A 20439-nucleotide genomic window follows, 5' to 3' on the forward strand; every position below is an offset into this window, starting at 1 on the left:
TGAGAGAGAATCATGGATCGGCTGCCTCCTGCACGCCCCACGTTGGGGATCGAGCCCTCAACCCGGGCGTGTGCTCTTGACTGGAATTGAACTCAGACCCTTCAGTCCGCAGGCCGACGCTCTATCCACTGAGCCAACCCAGCCAGGGTGAGGCCAGAGCTTCTTTTCTGGCCTGGAGGGGGTCCTTCCTTTCCTGGGGGGATGGGCTGTGATGGTCAAGCTTCAGGGGCCCAGACGGACCAGACACCTCCAGCCCCCTGAGGAGCCGCTGCAGACCGGCCGGGTGTGGCCTGTCCCAGCCCGTGGAGCTCTCCAGACCTGGGGACTGTCCCGTCCTGACGGTCCAGCAGCCGGGGTCGCCCTCCCGCGTCAGCCCTGCCCGGCCCAGGCTGCCCGCTGCACCCGAGCTCCCCGCGGTCACCCGCCCAGCCCAGCCCCCTCTGGAGACCCTGGCCCAGGGCTGCCCCACCGGCTTCTTGGAGCCACGCGGTCAGGACGCCCGCAAGCAGACAGGCGCTAGGGCGCCCTTTGCCGCGCGCTGCAGCACGCAGAGTGGCCAGCAGAGGGCGCGGCGGCCTCCTCCAAGGGTGGGCGCTGGCCGTTGCCTCGCGGAGTGCAGCCCTCTGCGCCCTCGCTCACTCGCTCGCTGGCTCGGAGACCTCCCACTCCTGCACCGACGCTCTCCCAGCTGGCCCACCTCAGCCCCTCCCTCCCCTCCCCCCACCGCACCCTCAGCTTAGCTCCTTGCTCCTCTGACTCACGCCCCGTGCTCCCCACCCACCTGACCTCCGGTAGACCTGGCTCCCCACGCTCCCACTCCGTCTTGGGTGACAGCCTTTGGGCCTCTGTGCAGGGCCCCTCTCAGCCTCTCACCTCCCAGGCATGTCCCCCGGGCCCCTCTTGGATCGTGAGAATGGGGGGGGTATCCCAACCAGGGTCAGGGTGAGCGGCCTGATTTGGGGCCTCCACGGGTGCCTGGCCACAGCCTGGCCCTGCCCGCTAGCTCTTACGAAGGTGCAACTTCACGGACCTTGACCCACAGTGACCCCCCACCCCCAGGAGACAGACGCGGGGCTGCGAGGAGAAAACTGGTTTAATGTCAGGGCCTCGGAGTGTGGCTCTCAGTTCTGGGGGGTGGTCTGCAGAGCCCAGGGCTCCAGGCCTCCCAGGCCCCGTACAGCACGCAGGGCGAGGCCGGCCTGAGAGTGGCCAGAGACGTTCCTTTCTTTGGGCTCTGCTTCAGGGACGGGGCGCAGGTGTGAGCAGGGGGGTGTGGGCAGGGGGGGTGTGGGCAGGGGGGGTGTGGGCTGTGGGGGGTGTGGGCAGGGGGGTGTGGGCAGGGGGGTGTGGGCAGGGGGCGTGTGGGCAGGGGGGGTGTGGGCAGGGGGGTATGGGCAGGGGGGTGTGGGCAGGGGGGGTGTGGGCAGGGGGGTGTGGGCAGGGGGTGTGTGGGCAGGGGGGTGTGGGCAGGGGGGTGTGGGCAGGGGGTGTGTGGGCAGGGGGGGCGGGGTGGAATGTCCAAGGCCAGTGCTGGGGTGAGTCCAGCCCGCACCTGCTTCTTGAAAAGGTGCAGGGAGTACAGCACCCCGCTGGCCACCCGGGGAGCAGATCACAGGGTGGGCGCTGTGGGACTACCTGGGGCCGGCAGGACGGCTGAGGTCTGCTGCCCTCTGGCCCAGGGCCAGCCGGGGGGGGGGGGGTAACGGGGGTACCAGTGGATGGGAAGTGAGCAGTCATGCGCGTGGGACCGGGGCAGAGGCCCAGACCCAGGGACCCCTTGTGGATGGAGGCGGCCAGGGGCAAGGGGGCTCCCGTGGCCTCGGGGAGAGGTGTGGGGAGAGCTGGGGGGGCTGGCACCTCCAGGCGGCAAGTTTGGCTGAGGTGGCCTGGGGCAGGCGGTGAGGTGGGCCGATCCCAGGGACAGGCCAAGGGCAGGAGGCAGGTGAGCGGCCCCGCCAGGCGCAGGGCCCGCCAGCAGCGCGCCCTCGGTGTCCACGGTACAAAACACACACACATACAAAAATAATACTCCACGCAGGGGTGGGCGCGAGCCGGCGGCGGGTGCTCCCAGCCAGGCCTAGCTGTCACCCTCCAGCCTCTTCTGGCTCTTGGAGTGGAACTTGCTCATGAGCTCCTCCAGCTCCGACCCGCCTTGCTGCTTCTAGGGAGGCGGGAGGCGGCCTCAGTTCAGCCTCGGGCGCCATCAGCACCCCACCCCCCCAACCGCAGTCAGGCCCCGGGAGCAGGCGGGGAGGGGGCGCCGGCTCACCTCCAGGACCGCCTTCTGCACGGTGAGCTGGCTGTACACGCGGATGCCCTCCTCCCCGCACACCTTCTTCAGCTCGTCCTTGTTCAGCGAGAAGAGCTGGGGCCCCGTCAGGATGCCCAGGTTGTCCACGATCCTGCAGGACCGGCGGGGGAGGGGACGGCGGGGCAGGCGGCGTGAAGGCGGGCCCTGGCGGGCGTGGCGGCCTCGCCCACCCCGCACACCCCGCACACCCCGCCGCCTGCCGGCGCCGCCCACGCACCTGGCGCTGAAGGCCTTGGCTTCCAGCCAAGCGCGCACCTGGTCGGGGCCGGACTCGTAGGTGAGCGGCAGGTGCACGGGCTGGCTGCGCTCCACGCGGAAGTGCCGCTGCGGCTGCGCCTTGATGTGGCTGATCTTCTTGACCAGCTCGTCGTTGACCTCGTCCATGTGGTGGATGAGCTCTGCAGGGCCGGGCCGGGCCGGGCCGGCGGGTCAGGCCACCCTAGGCCCGGGCTCCCCTCCCCCCCCCCCGGGGTTCCCCTCCCCCCCTCCGGCGGGCTCCCCTCCCGCCCCAGGTGGCTCTGCCCCCGCCCCCGCTCCCCTCACCATCTTTGTTTCCAGTGAAGCTTGAGGGTAGCTTGTGGGTGGGGCTGGCAGGACCCCAGTATTTCAGACCAGCCTGGAAGTGGGGGGAGACAGGGGCGGAGCCCATCCGTCACTCATCTCCCTCCCAGCAGGAACCCCGCCCCCTTCCCTCCCAAGACCTGTCCAGCCCCCCCAACTGGCCTGGGGCCAGACCTTGGAGCCCCTGCAGCGAGGGCTCCAGGGGTAGAGGGGGTCTCTCCCTGAGGCCCATGCACCCCCCACACCCCTCGGCCCAGCTGTGGGGAACAGCACAGAGCCCCTCACCCCCATCACCCTCACCTCGTGGGGGGCGCCGGCCTCCTCCGCCCGGATCTCATCCAGGATGTTGTGGGGCACGTAGCCGGCCTGGCCGCTGCGGCTGCGCAGCTTCCACCACTGGTGCCCGTCCTCCAGCACCTGCGGGCGCCCCCCACGGTCACCCACCGTCAACCACGGTCACCCGCTGTCACCCACGGTCACCCACGGTCACCCACGGTCACCCACCAGCAGGCCCCACCTGCCCTCGGCCACGGGCAGCGGGGTGCTGGGAGCACGGGTGAGCCCCTCTGTGCAGATGGTCCAGAGGAGCTCCAGCGTCTCCCCTGAGCCCCCCAGTCCTAAGGGGACATCACACCTTCTCCAGGGCCCCCAGCTGCGCGCTGAGCAAGGTGCCCCAGTCTGGCTGCGGATGTAGATCACCCTCAGCTCTCCTGGCGGGTGACCCAGATTTAGGGCTGGCACCAAACCCAGATGGTGCCAGAGGGGCCCCAGAGGTGGGCATGGGCGACAAGGCCCTGCTGGGTCGGAGGTTCCCCCAGTCGGCACAGGGAGCGCCCACCCTCTGTCCTGAACCCAGCACAGGCGCCCTGTGCCCCTCGGAGGCCTCGGGGGAGGGGGGTCCCTCAGCCAGTGTCTCTTGGATCCAGGCTGGAGCCCAGGGGTAGGAGGGGGAGGGGGAGGGCCCTGGGGAAAGGGTGGCAGCCAAGCCGGTCCCAGGGTCATGGCTCTGCCCCCGCCCCCCGCAGCCCCCTCCCGCCAGCCCCACGCACCTCCAGGACCTCGTCCCTGAGCACCGACAGCTCGTTGGCGTTCCGGGCCGTGAAGTCGTAGAGAACCTTGACGTACTTGGCCATGGCTGGCGTGGGTTCGTAGCCCCTGCGTGGAGCGAGAGCGGCTGAGGCCAGGGCCGGGCCGGGCGGTCTCCTGGCCCGGGGGCGGGGGTAGCGGCTCCGGTGCGGCTGCCTCCCGTGCTCGCCAAGCTGCAGTGGAGCGCGCTCGCAGCGGGAATGGAAACTGTGACAGCCCAGAGCATCGAGGGTGGGGGCGCCCTGTGCGGAGGTGGGGGTGCGGTGGCGGGTGGAGGCCGGCGGGACCCAGGCGCCTTGGGCATAGCAAGGCCGGCCCCAACCCAAGCCACCTCAGGGGTCTCCAGGCCCGGCCCCCTGGGGACACCACGGCCAGGCGTGTACCCCAGAAATGACAAGGCCACAGCCGCCTCTGGAAAGCAGCTGACCAGGAGGGAGGGACAGTCCTGAGCCCCACGCGGAGGACGCCCCTGGGCTGCAGGGGTACGGGGGGGGGGCTCTGGGCGGATCCTGACCTCAGCACTGTGCCCAGCCCCCCCTCCTGGTCCACTCTGGCCCCCCATCATCAGGTGCCTCCCTCATCCAGGTGTGGCCTCGAGACACTCGGGAGGGAGGGGTTTGAGGCTGGAGTGCCCCCCGGCCTTGGCAGGGGGACGGGGCTGTCAGGATGGCCTGGGTGGGCCAGCCGGGTCAAAGGGTGAACATGTTTCTTCACGTGCGGCCCAGGCCGGCCGTGGCTGGTGCTGGGCAGAGGGAGGCACTGGGAAAGCGTGGCTTTGGGGCCTCCCCGCCTGAAGCTGAACCCTGGGGTCTGGCAGGGTACGAGCTCCAGGCAGATCCTGGGCCTGAGGGATGTGTTCTTTCCAGGGGTGTGTGTGTGTGTGTGTGTGTGTGTGTGTGTGTGTTGGGGGAGCGGGTGGGGGTCTCACTCCACCCCAGCAGGTGGCAGGGGCTGGTCAGACCCCTGAAGCTCAGTCCGTGTCTAACCAGGACTCTGCAGCACAGAGCGGAGAACAGGGGCGGGAAGCAGGAGGGCGGCGGGGTTATGGGCGGCTTAGGACATTTCCCCTGAAATCTGGAGGGCGAACCTGGTTCCGGGGGAGAGTGCCGTTCTGAGCCACGTGAGCGAGGCGTCTGCTGCGGCCTGGTGGCAGGAACCCAGAGCCTCTGCTCTGAAGGGTGAGTGTCCCCCCTCACTAGCGGGGCGCTTACCTGTGCGCATGCGGGGAGCTGACCGGGGGGAGGCCGTCTCCAGGGGCTGTGGGCTCGGGCACCAGGCTCTGCTTCACCGAGTTCCGGAAGGACCGCCGGCCGGCCGCGGGGGCCGGAGTGGGCTGCGGGGAGAGCGGGCCGCCGGGCTTGGTGCCGGGTGGGGTCGGGCCAGGAGGGGGGGTGGGGGAAAGACAGCTGAGGGGTGGGGGTGAGGGTGCAGGCGGTGAGGAGTCAGGGGCAGCCGAGGTGGGGCCACCGGGTGGGGGGTGCTCTGACCTCGTCGCCTGGGGCAGCGGCCAGGCCCTCCACTTCCCAGGGCGCCTCCCTCAGCACGTCCAGCGGGGGCTCCCAGCCGCTGTGGAACTTGGGCACGTAGAGCAGCAGCTGTGGCTCCCGAGGCCACTCGGAGCTGGGGGGGGGGGGGTCTGGGGTGAGCCATGCCCGCCCACCGGAACGCCCCGGCCAGAACCGCCAGCTGAGCCTGGGGGACCCCCTGGTCCTTCCCCGCCCCATGTGCTGTACCGGGGGCGGGTCCACGTCTCCCCCAGGGACTCCCACAGCGCCATCTCCTTGGGGACGAGGTGGCCCCGCAGGAAGCCCACGGCGTCTCGGGAGAGCAGGGGGCTGAGGACAGAGCGGGCGATGTCCGGGCCGCCACAGGTGCTGACGATCTGGGGCACAGTGGGGTTCAGAGGGGGTCACACCCGGTGGGCCCGCCCCGCGCCCCGCGCCCCGCGCCCCTTGCCCCGCGCCCAGGCACCAGGTCCAGCGGCCCGAAGAGGAAGTGGACCAGCTCGGCGGCGCTCGGGTTCTGGATGTGCTTCTGCAGCTTGGCCTGCGGGCGGGAGGGGGCGCCCGTGAGCAAAGGGCAGCCGCGCCGGCGGAGGGCGGGGCTGGGGACCAAAGGGGGCGCGGACCCCAACCCCCCGCCCCCCGCGGGGCACAGGGGAGGCGCAGGGGCGGCCTCACCAGCAGGTTGATGGCCAGCTTGGTTTTCTGGAAACAGTCAACGAACTCGGCCTCGGAGGGCGGCCGCGCCCGCAGCGTGAGGACCCCCTCTGCAAGGGGGGGGGGGGTGAGCCTGGCCGCCGGGTCCCTGCGCCCAGCGGCCCCCCAGCCTGAGCGGCCCCCGCGCCCGCCGCACCTGCCGGGCCCTTCTTCCCCTTCCGCTTGCCCTTCTTGCGCTGGTTCAGCTGCTTGAAAGCCTCCGCCGCCTTCTGCAGCCGCGCCACGAACCACTCGATGTCGTCCAGGGCGCAGTTGAGGATTTGCTGCGGGCAGACGGGGCGGTCAGAGCCGGGCGGCGTCGGGTAGGCGCCCCGCTCTCGGCAGGGACCGCCACACGGGCTGCCTCTAGGCCCCTGGCCTGGGAAGGAGTGGGTGCAGGGGGCAGAGGTGGGTGCAGGGGGGAGGGGTGGGTGCAGGGGGGAGGGGTGGGTGCAGGGGGCAGAGGTGGGTGCAGGGGGGAGGGGTGGGTGCAGGGGGGAGAGGTGGGTGCAGGGGGAGGGGTGGGTGCAGGGGGGAGGGTGGTGCAGGGGGGAGAGGTGGGTGTAGGGGGCAGAGGTGGGTGCAGGGGGCAGAGGTGGGTGCAGGCTGCAGGGGGGAGGGTGGTGCAGGGGGGAGAGGTGGGTGTAGGGGGCAGAGGTGGGTGCAGGCTGCAGGGGGGAGGGTGGTGCAGGGGGGAGGGTGGTGCAGGGGGGAGGGGTGGGTGCAGAGGGGAGGGGCGCCCTCAGGCCGGGACCCACCGTTTCCTTCTCTATCCTCTGGGCCAGCACGGCTCGCGGGGGCTCCTCGTCAGCAGCCTCCTGGGAGCGGTAGCCTGGAGCGGGGAGGGGAGCAGAGCTGCCGCCTACTGAGCCCCCCCAGACCAGACAGCGCGTCCATCTGCCTCCAGCCCAGCCCCTCGGCCCACCTGGCTCGCTGGGCGGCACGGGCAGGCCCACTCGGTTCTTGGGGGGCGAGGAGTCCTGGGCGTAGGGCTGGAAGGGCACAGGGGCCGGGCCCTGGCGGGGCGGCAGCACCGACAGCCGCTGGCGGATCTTCTCCTGGTGGCCCCTGGGCGGGAAAGGCGCTCAACCCGGCCCTCCCGGGATGGGCCCTCCCCCGCCTCTCCCCCGGCCCTCCCCCTGCCCCTCCCCCTTCGGGGCCCAAACCTACTTGAGGGTCTGGGGCCGCATCTTCTTCCCCAGGCGGCAGTCGGCCAGCGCGCTCTCGATGTCCTCGTGCACCAGCTCCGCCTGTGGGGACCGTCAGGCTGGCTCCCGGGGCCCACCTCCCCCCCAGCCGCTCACCCCCCCCAGCTGCTCACCCCCCCAGCCGCTCACCTCCTCCCCCACAGCCGCTCACCCCGCCCCCCCCCCCAGCTGCTCACCCCCCCAGCCGCTCACCTCCACCTCGTCGCAGTGGAAGAAGTGGATGTCGGGCTTGCTCTGCTCTGAGTCCTGGCACACGAGCAGCAGCACGGACGGGTAGCGCAGCTGGTTCAGCACCGTCTGGCTGTGCCGCACGGTGGGCAGCGGGAAGTTCTCCAGCTCCTCCTGGGGGACAGGGCGGCTCGGACCAGGCGCCCCGGGCTCAGCCGGGCCCACAGCCGTGAGCCCAGACGCGGCTCAAACACAGGCTGGGCCCGAGGAACACACAGCGCCAGGGCGTGGGTGGGCCTGTGCCAGGGGCAGCCCCCCCCTCCCCCCCGCGTAACTCCAGGCACCGCACAGGGACGTGGCCCAGAGGTGACTCCACGGAGCAGGGGCCACAGATGCACACAGACCCGGACCCAGCGCCCAGGGGCACAGCCTGTGAGCAGGCTCTTTGAGAAGGCAGTGTTTTCATCGATTTTAGAGAACAAGGGAGGAGGAGACAGAGAAACATTGATCCGCTGCCTCCTGCACAACCCACCCTGGGGATTGAGCCCACAACCCCGGCCTGTGTCCTGACCGGGAATCGAACCAGCGACCCCTGGGTTCTTGGGTAGAAGCTCAACCCCTGAGCCACGCTGGTTGGGCCTGTGCACAGGCCCCTGAAGAGGCGGAGGCAGCGCTGTGTGACGTGGCTGCCTGGACCCTCCCCCGGCCAGTCCTCCCCGCCAGCCTGCCCTTCACACACACACACACACACACACACAATCACACAAACACACACACACACACACACACCACACACACACCACACACACCCCACACACACACACACACACACACACCACACACCACACACACACACACACACACACACACACACACACACACGCCCTCCTGGCCCGGTCCCGCCCCCGCGGCCGCCCACCTGCGTCTCCATGTCCAGCAGCCGCAGCGCCTGGTCGTTGACCTGCAGCAGCATCTCCTGCGCCCAGATCTTCTCCTTGGAGCTCAGCTGCACCAGCTTCCGCACGGCGTCGTCCACGGACACGATGGCCTCGCTCTTGTCCATGATGAACGTGGCCAGGTGCTGGGGGCGGCAGCGGGTCACTCGGGACAGAGCCCTCCGGGGGCCACGCCCGGGGCCCAGGGCCCACGCCCGGGGCTGGAACACCTGCCTGGGGTCTGACAAGGCACAGCCGCCCCCGGGCGTCTCGACGGCCCCCTGTGGATGTCTGAGCCGTGGCCGGGCCGGACAGAGCCCCGCTGCCCTCACCCCCTGCCCCCCCACCGCCGCCTGGTGGGCTCCCACAGGCCCCTGCGCTGACTGCCGCCCCTCCCGCCTTCCCAGCTCGGAGACAGGGCCCTCCCAGCTGCGGCACCACCGCACCCCTCCCCTGACCGGCCTTGGGTTTTTGTCTTTAAATGTTTTTATTGATTTCAGAGAGGACGGGAGAGGGGGGGAGAGAGAGACATCGGTGATGAGAGAATCATGGATCGGCTGCCTCCTGCACGCCCCGCGCTGGGGATGGAGCCTGCGCCCCGGGCCCTGACCTGGAATCGAACCTCGACCTCCTGGTTCACAAGTCGACGCCCAACCCCTGAGCCGCACCGGCCTTGGGTTTCATTCACCAGGAGCTGACGTCATCTCAGGTGACAGCCTTTGTGCTCCCTGCGTGCGGCCAGGGAGCCGGGCCGCTTCCCTCTGCGTCCCCAGGGCTGGGGCAGCGCCCGCACACAGCAGGCCTCGGCCGGGGACCAGTGGGCGTCCGGGCGGCACCCTGGGGACCCTTGCCCAGCCCAACCCTCCCCTTGCCGCCCCCCCCCCCCCTCCTGGGACAGCTGGATGGACAGGGACACGGACTCCAGACAGTCAAGACTTGACCTAGAACAGGCCCGGGAAGCGGGGAGAGGGCTGCGGGTTCCTGACCACCTAGAAGGCCGCCTCCCGAGGGGCGCCGCGCGGGGGACAGCGAGGGCTCCAAAGAAAGCACCATCTCTGCACTTAGCACGGCCACGAAGCCGTCTTCCTGCGAAGAGGACCCACGCAGTGAAAGATAAAGCGGGAAAGCGCCGATGCAGCAGACCCGCGAGGCTGGCTGTCAATGTATAGAGAGCAACGTCACTCCTCACGAGGGCGGCTTCCCATTGGTTTGAGCGCGAGTGGAAGGGAAGGGGAGAGGCAGAGAGAGAACATCGACACGAGAGAGACACATCGATGGGCTGCCTCCTGCACGTGCCCCGACCCCGATCAAGGTGCCCTTGACCAGAAGGACCAGAATCGAACCCGAGACCCTGCAGTCCGTGGGCCGACGCTCTCCACGATGACGGCCTGACTTTGGGAGCAGCCTGCTTTGTCGTGTGATCCGGAAGCACGACGACAGGTCCGTAAACAAACAAACAGGAACAGACTCACCTCGGCACCTCTGGCAGGAGGGTGGACCAGAGCCGACGGGAAACAGACCCCGGGACCTCCTTACGGACACCTGTCCGCTCTCCATGGAAGGAAAGAGGTGCCAGGTGAACCCTGAGACCATTTTTAGGAGTAAATCCGGTTGAATTCTTTAGCCTCGTCTGTGGGCCAGGACTGACGAGTCCTTGCGGGTGGGGTGTGCCCTGTGCGGGGAGCCAGGCACGTGGAGAGCCGCCTGCGCAGGTGCCACGGCGGACCCGTTCGTGGTAACAGGCTGGACCCACCCCCGCGTCCACCCGCCGGTTAGAGAGGTAAGTGGGCAGAAGCGCACAAGGGGCTGTAAGGCAGCCCGTCTGTTAGCAAAACCCAGCCTCACCAAACCGAACCGAACCAAACCAAACCAAACCAAACCGAACCGAACCAAACCGAACTGAACCAAACCAAATCAAACCGAACCAAACCGAACTGAACCAAACCGAACCCAGCCTCACCAAACCAATCCAAACTGAACCAAACCGAACCAAACCAAACCGAACTGAACCGAACCAAACCAAACTGAACCGAACCGAACCGAACCAAACTGAACCAAACCAAACCCAGCCTCACCAAACCAAACCAAAGCGAACCAAACCAAACCAAACCGAACCAAACCCAGCCTCACCAAAACGAACCGAACTAAACTGAACCGAACCAAACGGCACCGCGGGGCCCAAAAAGAGTCAGTAAACTGCAAATGAGTCAAACCATACGAGTATGTTCTCTGACCATAACGGAATTAAATTAGAAACGAATAACAAAAAGATGATTGGAAAACCCCCCAAATAATTGAAATTAAGTAACACGCTTCTGAACAACCCCGGGGCCAGAGAAGTCACAAGGAAAACGAGAAAGTACAGGTGACCTTTGAGCAACATGCGGCATTAAAATATCTGCGGATAAAAGAAAAAAACAAAAGAAAAAGAAAGAGGAAAAAAAGGAAGAAAAAAATCAGAATATAACTTTTGACTCCCCCAAAACTTAACCACCAATAGCCTACTGTTGACCTGAAGTCTCACTGATCACATAAATAGTCCATTAACACATATTCTCTGTGTTATATATATTACATATTGTATCCTTACAATAAAGTAAGCAAGAGAAGAAAATGTTAAGAAAAATCGTAGGAAGAGAAAATACATATTTGTTGAAAAAATTCCACGTATAAGTGCACTCACACAGTTCAAGCCCATTTCTTTCAAGGGTCAACCGTATTCTGAACTGTGTTATAATAAACACACGCGCACCAAAGCTTAGGGTGTAGCTGACGTCCCTCTTGACAGGCTCAGTGACTCTGTGAGCAAAGAAGGAAGACTGAACGTCAACGACTTGAGCATTCTCCTCAAGAAGAGAAAACCACAAATAACCCCCCCCCCCCCCCAAGGAAGTGGACGAAGGAAACGAAGAGCAGAACGAACAAGCTCGCAGACAGACAGACAAAGGAGGAAAACCGACGTAGCCCAGAACTTGTTCTGGAAAGGTGGGTGAGATTGACAACCCCCTAGCAAGACTGACCAAGAAAAAAAAAAAAGAGAGAGAGAGAGAGAAATGATCAGTGATGAGGGGACATCACTACAGACCTCACAGGCAGGAAAGTAAACTCATAATCAAAACTCCCGCCCTAGCCGGTGTGGCTCAGTGGATAGAGCGTTGGCCTGCAGACCAAAGGGTCCTGGGTTTGATTCGGGTCAAGGGCATGTGAAAGAGAGAGAGAAGGAAGGAAGGGAGGGAGGGAGGGAGGGAGGGAGGGAGGGAGGAAGGAAGGAAGGAAGGAAGGAAGGAAGGAAAGAAGGAACCATCCCACAGAGCAAGCCCCGTCCTCAGAGGGGCTCCCAGGCTAACCCTAACAAGCATTCAAGGAAGAAGTCATAACAATCTTTCATCAGCTCTTTCTGAAAATACTTCCCACTCTACGTATTGATTGATTTATGTTATGATTGTGAGAGGACAGTGACTGCAGCTGGGGAAGGGAGACACGGAAGGGCCCGAGATAGAAGCAGCACCAGGAGAGAGCGCAGGCTGGGCGTCCTTGGCTCTCCAGAAACGTCACGGGAAGGCAGTGCGCCGTGGCGGGCTGCTGTGGCTCCTGGGAAGTCAGAGAAAAGGGGGCCCGGAGACCGGCCCAGGGGGGTGAGCCCGGGACGAGCTGCCACTGCCCGCTGCTCCCCTGGCTGCAAGTCTCAGGATATGCATGTGGGGGGGGGGGCAGGGGAAGAAAGGTGTGGGTGTGCTCGTGGAGGGAAGCACCCCCTCTCTCTATGTGGCCAGCACAACCCTGACACCAAACCCTGCCAAGGACACCTCAGGAAGAGAAAGTGATAGACCAACATCTCTAACAAACATCAATGCAAAAGAACCTAACACAGCGCCAGCCAATGAGCACAGAGGGCAACTCCGTGGGAATGAATGCGGTCTCCTCCAGAATGCAAGGTCGGCTCAATATTCATACAAACCCAGCCAGAGGGATTCAGCAAAGCATTTGCTCCCCTCCAACCACCTTTCAGGACGAAACGTCTCAGCACACGCGGCGTGTCACGGGGAACGCTAACGGCTGTCTCCCGAGATGGGACGCACGGCCGGGATTCTATCAGGTGTTGTCTGGGGGGTCCTGGCCAGGGCGATCAAGTAGGAATAATAAAGCGGCTACAAGAAGAAATTAAGTAACGCCTATCTTTAATTAAGACGCATGGGTGTGCACCCTGGAAACCCAATGAATTCACAAGCCACCCCCCCCCCCCCCCGGGAAGACATCAAGGGCCCTGGCCCCTTTGGCTAATGGTTAGAGCGTCCGCCGGTGCACCGAAGGGTCGCCGGTTTGATTCCTGGTCAAGGGCACTTAGCTCAGCTGCACGTTTGATCTCTGGCCCCAGCTGGGGCGCGTCCAGGAGGCAGCCAGTCCGTGTGTCTCGCTCACATTGATGTTTCTCTCTTTCTCTCGCTCCGTCCCTCCCTCCCTTCTATTCTATCTAAAATCAATGGAAAAATATTCTTAGGTGAGGAGTAACAAAACAAACAAAACAAAGTCAAGGAATTCAGCCAGAACTTGGGGCACTCGGGTCCTTTAAAGAAATTCGATTGCTCTGCTACAGGCTAGCAGCAGGCAGTTGGAAAGCGAAAAATTAAAAAAGAATAAATATCATTTGTAAGAGCACATAAAAACCAAGTACCCAAGGAGGGTTTCAACCAAGGACACAGCACGCGAGAACTCTACCGCGAAAGCCAGAGACACTCGGGGAACCCGAGGCCGGCTCGCCACTAAGACGCCAGCGCTCCCTACGCCAGCGGTCGGCAAACTCATTAGCCAACAGAGCCAAACATCAACAGGACAACGATGGAAATTTCTCTGGAGAGCCACATTTTTTAAACTTAAACTTCTTCTAACGCCACTTCTTCAGAATAGACTCGCCCAGGCCGTGGTATTTTGTGGAAGAGCCACACTCAAGGGCCAAAGAGCCGCATGTGGCTCGCGAGCCGCAGTTTGCCGACCACGGCCCTGCACCATCCATAGAGTCGACTCAATGCCAATCACAATCCTGCCAGGCGTGTTTTTGGGTAGAACCAGACAATTTGATTCTACAGTGTAAATCCAAGTCCCAAGAACTGAGAAGCGTCAGGAAATTTTGAAGAAAAAGAACAAAGTTGGAGGACTCCCCCTGCCTGATTTCAAGACGGACAAAACCACGGTGAGTGAAAAAATGTCGGAGGCCGGGAAGAGACCCATTCACGTCCAACTCGTCCGTTCCTGACAAAGACACCAAGCAACCCAACGCAGGAAAGGACGTCTTTTCAACGTAACTGCGTATTCCTAAGGGGAAATTAGCCTTGAGTCCACACCATACTCAAAAGTGAAGTTAAGCCCTGGCCGGTGTGGCTCAGTGGACAGAGCGTTGGCCTGCGGACTGAAGGGTCCCGGGTTCGATTCCAGACAAGGGCACATGCTCAGGGTGTGGGCTCCATCCCCAGTGGGGGGCGTGCAGGAGGCCGCCGATCCGTGATTCTCTCTCATCATTGATGTTTCTCTCTCCCTCTCCCTTCCTCTCTGAAATCAATAAAAATATATTTTAAAAAATGATTTTTCTCAGAGAGAAATCGTTGCAGATGAAAAAATTAAAATAAAAAACTGAAAAGGCTCCTAGACCGAAATGTAAAAGGCTGCAGTGTGAAGCATCCAGCGAACCGGGAAGAAACCTTCAGCCATGCCGCCGACAACAAAACCTCAGGCTCAGCGGAGGAGGTGGCCGTGACCGGCGCCATCACCCTGAGCCTTTCCTCCGGGGAGCCGGGCTGCCAGCTGGGGAGGGTTTCTCCACCCGCCCGCCGCCCGCCGCCCCCGGGGCAGTGCCCGCGCGGTGGGCAGAGCGCCCTCCCCCGACACCTTCCCATTTTCTGCAAACACTTTGCGAGCAGAGCCAGGCGGTTAGGAGCCGTGCGACTTCATTTATGGGGGACTCCCAGAAAGACAGAAGGGTGGTGACGGGGGATGGGGCGGCGCAGCCCGGGGCCGTGGGGGTGGAGCCCCAGACACAGCTCCGTCCCGTGGTGGCCCCACAGTCTAATAGAGCTGCAGCCCTCCCCCCCCCCAACGCCACTGTCGGACACTCATTCCGAAAAAGTCCACAAACAAAATCACCTGCTGCCGGGGCCGCGCAGGGCCGAGCCCCCGCCTCTCACCCTCTCTCTGTGCCTCAGTTTCCCCATCTGGGAGGGGCAGGCAACCCCGCCCAGGCCCAGCCGTGCCGGCTGCGGTCCCTCGCAGGCCAGCTGGGACCAAAGTCCCGGAGTTGGGCTGGGCGGCCCGGAGGCAGAGCTGACCTGCTCGCCCCCCCTGCCCTGACCTTGGGCACTGAGTCAGCAGCAGCACCAGCCTGGCAGCGCCGAACGGCCCCAGCCTGCCCAGGGTGGGGGGAGGGCGGGTCACCCAACACCGCCCAGTTCAAGAGCCAGAGGAGCTCCCAGTGCCTCTGTGGACCCATTGTGTGGATGAGGAAACTGAGGCTCAGAAAGCCGTGACTGGTCTGACCTCTGTGGGCGGGGAGGGTGGGCGGAGGGAAGTACATGCCTTCCCGGTCTAGGGCCCCCATCATCCTGGTCAGGGCCCCCCTTTCCCTCCTCAGCCGTTCCTAGCCCTGCTGCTCTGCGGGCTGGACGGTGACCAGGAAGAAGGAATGCGGCCGCAGGAAGGTCACGTAGGGAACACGTTGCCTGAGTTCTGAGCGTGAGGGAAACGGACCGGGAGCGAGCCCTCCCGCGGGCCGCTGCCGGAGAGGGGACCGAGCTGGCTCCCCGACAGCGGCTCGGAGCCAGGCGCTGCGCCCCAGCTTCCCCCTCAGTCCGCTTCCTTGTTCGGGGCCAGGGCGACAATTTCCCTCCCGCCGGGGCCTGCCCACCTGAGGCTTGTCAGACGGCACCAGGCCTTGGCCTCACTGTGCCGTTGGCCACCAGTACCTTCTTCCCCCGCACAGATTCAGGGCGCCCTGCGACCCCCGGACTGGAGGGAGGCCCCCCACTGCGGCGGAGCCGGGACAGGTGTGGGCGTCCCTGGCTCTGGTCCCCGATGCGGGTGTCAGAAACTGGCCGACCACTTGGCCCCGGGCCGCGGTTTCCCTGCCGGGACCCCGGAGCCGGAGGGGCCGCCTCACCTGCACGTGGTACTGGGAGGTCTCGTGCATGATGACGTTGGAGTTGGAGTACTTCTTCCTCTGTTCTGCACGGGACACGCCAGTCACGCACCCACACGTGGCCCCGGGGACCCGGCCAGGTGGCTGGGCCCGCGGGTGGGGCCACGGGGAGGGCGGCGTGGAGGCGGTGGCCAGCAGGGAGGGACAGCGCTCGGTGGGCCCCTCGTGGCCACCAGGAAAGACGCGGGTCCTGGCAGAAGGCGGCCCCCTCCGTCCCCAGGCTGACCTGCTCAGGTGGTGATGGTGCCTGGGACTGGGGTCTGTCCCGGAGGTGGGGGTGCAGGAGGCTGCCCCCCACCTGCTGCCAGCTAACAGCTCCCTGCCCTCCCGGGGCTCCTGGCTCCCCAGACTGGGCACCCTGTCCACACCCACAGACGAGCCCATGCGTCTGGGGCAGGCTGGGGGAGGGGCAGGCCTGGGGGGTGCCAGGCCCGCCTGCAGCAGACACCTGGCACCCAGTCCCCTCCGATCGGGTTGCAGCAGCTCAGCCCAATCAATATTGATGGCCCTGAATTATTAGTAAAGGCCTCTCCCCTTACCTGGGGGGGGGCGGGTACTGGGCCCGGAGCGGCGCGGAGGGGCCCGAGGGGCTGGGTGATTGGGGTCCCGGAGCCTCCTGGGTGCCCAGCGCTGACCTGCACCTCCCCTGGCGGGGCGCAGCGCAGCCCGGGGGGACCCTCCCGTCCTCAACCCTCAACCCTCACTCACCGAACAGGTCCTTGGCACTCATCTTGGCGGCACTGTCAGACCGGCCCAGGCTGCCGCTGCGGGGAGGGGCTGGTGAGGGTGGGGCCGCTGCACCCCTTCCCGGGACTGCTTGTGGTGGGCGGGGGGGGGGGGGTGGAGAGCGGGGGGGGCGGGGGGGGGGACTCACTTGGCAGCGCCTGGGCAGCAGCTCATAGACCCCGCCTGGCTCATGGCGCCCTCCGTGGCCAGCGGTGGAGGCGGGTCTCAGCGTGGCCCTGGGCGGAGGGAGAGCGGGCTGACACCACCTGGCAGCGGCCTCACTGGGTCTCCCCGTGCCCCCCCCCAGATCCAGGCTGGAGCCCTGACCGCCTGTCCAGGACCCAGATGCCCAGGCCCCCTCCCCCGCCATGTCCCAGCAGCCGTCACCGCGGCCGCCTCCCCCGCAGACCCTGGGTCCGCCACAGGGACCCCAGGACGGGCCAGCAGAGCGTTCCGCTCCCAGGGGCCGTCTGGGGGCGCTGCGAGAAGGCTGTCCTGGGGGCTCGGAGGGGGCCAGGGAGGAAGCTCCTTTAAGCAGAGGGAATGGCGTCCGAGGCCCCGAGACGGGGGCAGGGCAGGCCCGGAGGAGGCTGGAGCCGGGGGCCCTGGGGACCCAGTGCCCGAGCAAGCCCAGGGGGAGCCCCAGGGGCAGGAGCAGAGCCTGGCGCCCCTGGGTGTGCACCCCGTGGGGACGCTGGGCCCACATCCTCCTCCTGTCAAAGGTCACCAGCAAGTGGCTTCAGGGTCGGGGTCGGCCCGGCCAGCGGCCACAAACCAGGGGTGCTGGCATCCAGGGCGGGGAGCAGCCAGGAAGTGCCGGTCTGACCAGGTCCTACCTGCAGGGAGGCCTACCAGGAAGTGTGCGGCCTGGGGGCCTCCAGCCACAGCCCCTCACCTGCCCACGTGCCCACCTGCCACAGAGTCCTGGCTCTGGGGAGGGGCGGGGGGCTCGGCCAGCTTCCTCCACCCATCAGTGCCTCGAGAATGTCCGGAATGCTCATGACCTCAGTGGGTGAGCCGAGTATTTGTTTAATGGGATTCCTGGCGGGCTGAGCCAAGGGCACTGGGCACATGGTCCAGGCACCCCGCCCCCCGCCCCCCGCCCCCCGGTGAAGCGGGGCCTGCGGCACCCTCAGACACGTACAGGCTGTGCCGTGCGGCCCTCCCCTCCCCTCGGAGAGCCGGGCCGGGAACCAGTGCCTTCAGCTCCCGGGCGGGCGGGTGGGAGCATCAGGACCAGAGGGAGGGGGGTCCAGCCACTGGCATCTGGGTCCCGTGGGGGACAAGGAGGCTTCTTCAGCTGGCAGGGCAGGGGCGCCCCCCCCCCAGGGGCCCCCGGGCCCAGACTGCACTTTGGTTTTACTGCGGTCATTTTCCGGGTGCAAAGGGGAGCCGACCCTGAGCCTGGTCACACGGGGCAGGGGAGGAGGCCCCAGCAGGGCAGGGAGTGCGGAGGGACCGGATCCAGGTTCAAATTCCAGCCCTGCAGCCCGGTGACCTTGGGGAGGAGCCAGCTGAAGGCCCAGGGGAGCCGGGTGGGGCCCTGGCCGTGCCCGGCTGGGAGCTGCGGGTGAGGAAGGGGCCTGGCGGGAGGGAGGGATGACGGGGAAGGTGGGTGGGGGGCAGGCAGGTGCTGAGCGCACTGCGGGGGGGCAGGCCAGCGGGCTGAGCGGCAGGGGCAGCGGGCGCTCTGAGCCACCAGGCGGGGCACCAGGCAGGGACCTGGAGAGGCCCGGGCAGGACCGGGGTGTGTGTGTGTGTGAGTGAGTGTGTGTGTGTGAGAGTGTGTGTGTGTGTGTGCAGAGCTGGGGGAGGGGCCGCCAGCTGGCCCGGCCTGGGGCAGACTCCACCTGGGGTGAGGGCAGGGATGGCCTGTGACGAATGCCTCCCCAGGCACACCCTCCGCACAGGGGCTGCCCCGGAGGAAGAATGTGGGAGAGCGGGAGGTGGCACGTCCGGGCCCCCGCCAGTCCGCTCCCCGGGCCCTGCCCGCCCCCGCGCCCGCCCTGAAACTCCCACACCCCGACCGTGACCCGGGGCCTGACCCCGGCCCCAGCTCCCTGGCCTGGGCTTCCTCGCTGCCACCCAGGAAGTGCCTCCTGCCGTCTGACCCACAGGGAGCCCGCGCCTCAATGTCGGCTCCCACGGGAGGCCCAGCCCGCCCGGGAATGGGGTGTGCGACCTGCGAGGCCAGGAGACCCCCCTCACCACCCTTTCAACGGCGGGCGGGGTGCCCCCACCGAGCCCCGGCTCCGCGCCCTGGCTTCCCCATGGCCCCGCGCACCCGCGGACGGGCAGGCCAGGCCGCAGCGGGACGGGCTCCCGGCCACGAGCCCGGCGCAGCCCCTCGCGCCCCGACCGACGCCTCCCGCCCCGGCTCGGCCCGCAGACCCGCCGCACCGCCACCTGGGGAAACTGAGGCCGGGTCTGTGCGCGGCTCCCGCGTCGCTCCGAGGCGCGGGGCGCGGGGCGCGGGGGGCGGGGGGCGGGCGCGCTGGGTCCGGACCCCCGGGCGCTCACCTGCTGCTCGCCGCCTGCTAGTCCCTCGTCCGCGCGCGTCCGTCCGCCCGTCTGTCCACACCGGGCTCCTGCGCTCGGGAGGACGCGGCGGGGCTGGGCGGCCGGACAGGGGCGGAGCCGCCAGAAGGAACCTGAGCGGCAGGTTAGAACCTGGACAACACGGGGGGGCGGGGCACAGGAGGCGCACCCCGCCCCCTGCTCTAAGCCCCGCCCCCTGCTCTAAACCCCGCCCCTGCTCTAAGCCACGCCCCCAAAGGGTTCCCCGCGGGGGATCCCTAACAGCCACTGGCGCCCCCAGCCCAGACCTCACCCCTAGAGCTGGGCGCCCAGGGGCGGGTGCGCGGACGCAGGAGCCCCTCTTGCGCGGGGACCTGCAGGGTGAGGCTCTGAGACCTTCCGGGCGCCCCTGAGCTGCGCCCCATAAGGGGTGGCTGGGCCCCATTTTGGCCCCACTTAGGAGCAGGGTCCCCTTTTCTTCAGCCCCCTTTGGTCGCGGAGCACTAGGGCCAGGCTGCGGCCTCTAGTGGGTGTCTCGGGGTGGGTGGGGGGGTCCCTCCTCAATAGGAACTCCTGAAGCCTCCATTCTCCGACACCCAGCCCAGCCGGGCACCGAGGGATGGGGTGTCTGGTGGGCGGCTGGGGGCGCCTGGGGATGGGGTGTGGAGGGCAGGAACCAGTGGGGGCGGGAGTGCTCCGGGCAGTGCCTCCCTCCTCAGCCCCGGGCCCAGCCTCTGCCCGGCGTGGGCAGGGGTCCTTCCTCCTACACCCACTCCAGGCCTCTGCCAGTGGAGCGAGGAGAAGTGCAGAGGGCAGAGGGCAGGCCCAGGTGGAGGTGCAGGGCCCCAGCTCCAGCTCCTCTCCTGGGCTGGGGAGCCGAAAAGGTTGCACCAAAAGGGTCTCAGGGCCTGAGCCCAGGAGGGCCGGGCAGGTGGTGTGCATCTGCTCTCAGCTGGCACCGAGGGCTTCTTGGGGGAACCCCTGGGGGCAGGAAGGCACCCACACAGCACTTTCCTGGTGCCAGGACCCCAGGGACGGGTCTCCAGGCATCGCAGGGGTTTGTGGAGGGGTGCCTGTGCGGGGTGTCTGTGGAGGGGGTGCCTGTGCGGGGTGTGTGTGGAGGGGGTGCCTGTGCGGGGTGTGTGTGGAGGGGTGCCTGTGCGGGGTGTCTGTGGAGGGGTGCCTGTGCGGGGTGTGTGTGGAGGGGGTGCCTGTGCGGGGTGTGTGTGGAGGGGTGTCTGTGCGGGGTGTCTGTGGAGGGGTGCCTGTGCGGGGTGTGTGTGGAGGGGTGTCTGTGCGGGGTGTGTGTGGAGGGGTGCCTGTGCGGGGTGTGTGTGGAGGGGGTGCCTGTGCGGGGTGTGTGTGGAGGGGTGTCTGTGCGGGGTGTGTGTGGAGGGGTGCCTGTGCGGGGTGTGTGTGGAGGGGTGTCTGTGCGGGGTGTCTGTGGAGGGGTGCCTGTGCGGGGTGCCTGTGGAGGGGTGCCTGTGCGGGGTGTGTGTGGAGGGGGTGTCTGTGGAGGGGTGCCTGTGCGGGGTGTGTGTGGAGG

At 66.5% G+C, this 20439-nt stretch overlaps 1 protein-coding gene across 7 annotated transcripts; it reads right to left on the reverse strand.

The window, feature by feature from the left end:
- Positions 1-1075: 1075 nt before the first annotated feature.
- EPS8L2 (EPS8 signaling adaptor L2) lies at positions 1076-19053 on the reverse strand. Of its 7 annotated transcripts, none has more exons than XM_079788201.1 (21): positions 18897-19053; positions 16525-16612; positions 16359-16414; positions 15612-15676; positions 8452-8613; positions 7557-7706; positions 7327-7406; positions 7082-7224; positions 6915-6988; positions 6314-6440; positions 6139-6227; positions 5930-6004; positions 5692-5840; positions 5446-5578; positions 5170-5291; positions 3922-4027; positions 3173-3289; positions 2855-2927; positions 2529-2709; positions 2270-2402; positions 1076-2161 (listed from the first exon to the last, which is right to left on the reverse strand). In XM_079788201.1, the coding sequence occupies exons 2-21, from the start codon at positions 16566-16568 to the stop codon at positions 2078-2080; spliced, it is 2163 nt and encodes a 720-aa protein (XP_079644327.1). In that variant the 5' UTR covers positions 16569-16612; positions 18897-19053; the 3' UTR covers positions 1076-2077. The 7 variants fall into 7 exon arrangements, with proteins under 7 accessions (XP_079644327.1, XP_079644328.1, XP_079644329.1 ...); XM_079788202.1 differs by lacking the exon at positions 18897-19053 and adding an exon at positions 17288-17391; XM_079788203.1 differs by lacking the exon at positions 18897-19053 and adding an exon at positions 17229-17289.
- Positions 19054-20439: the final 1386 nt, after the last annotated feature.

Source organism: Cnephaeus nilssonii, assembly GCF_951640355.1.
Source record: "Cnephaeus nilssonii genome assembly, chromosome: 13".
Taxonomy (NCBI): Eukaryota; Metazoa; Chordata; class Mammalia; order Chiroptera; family Vespertilionidae; genus Cnephaeus; species Cnephaeus nilssonii.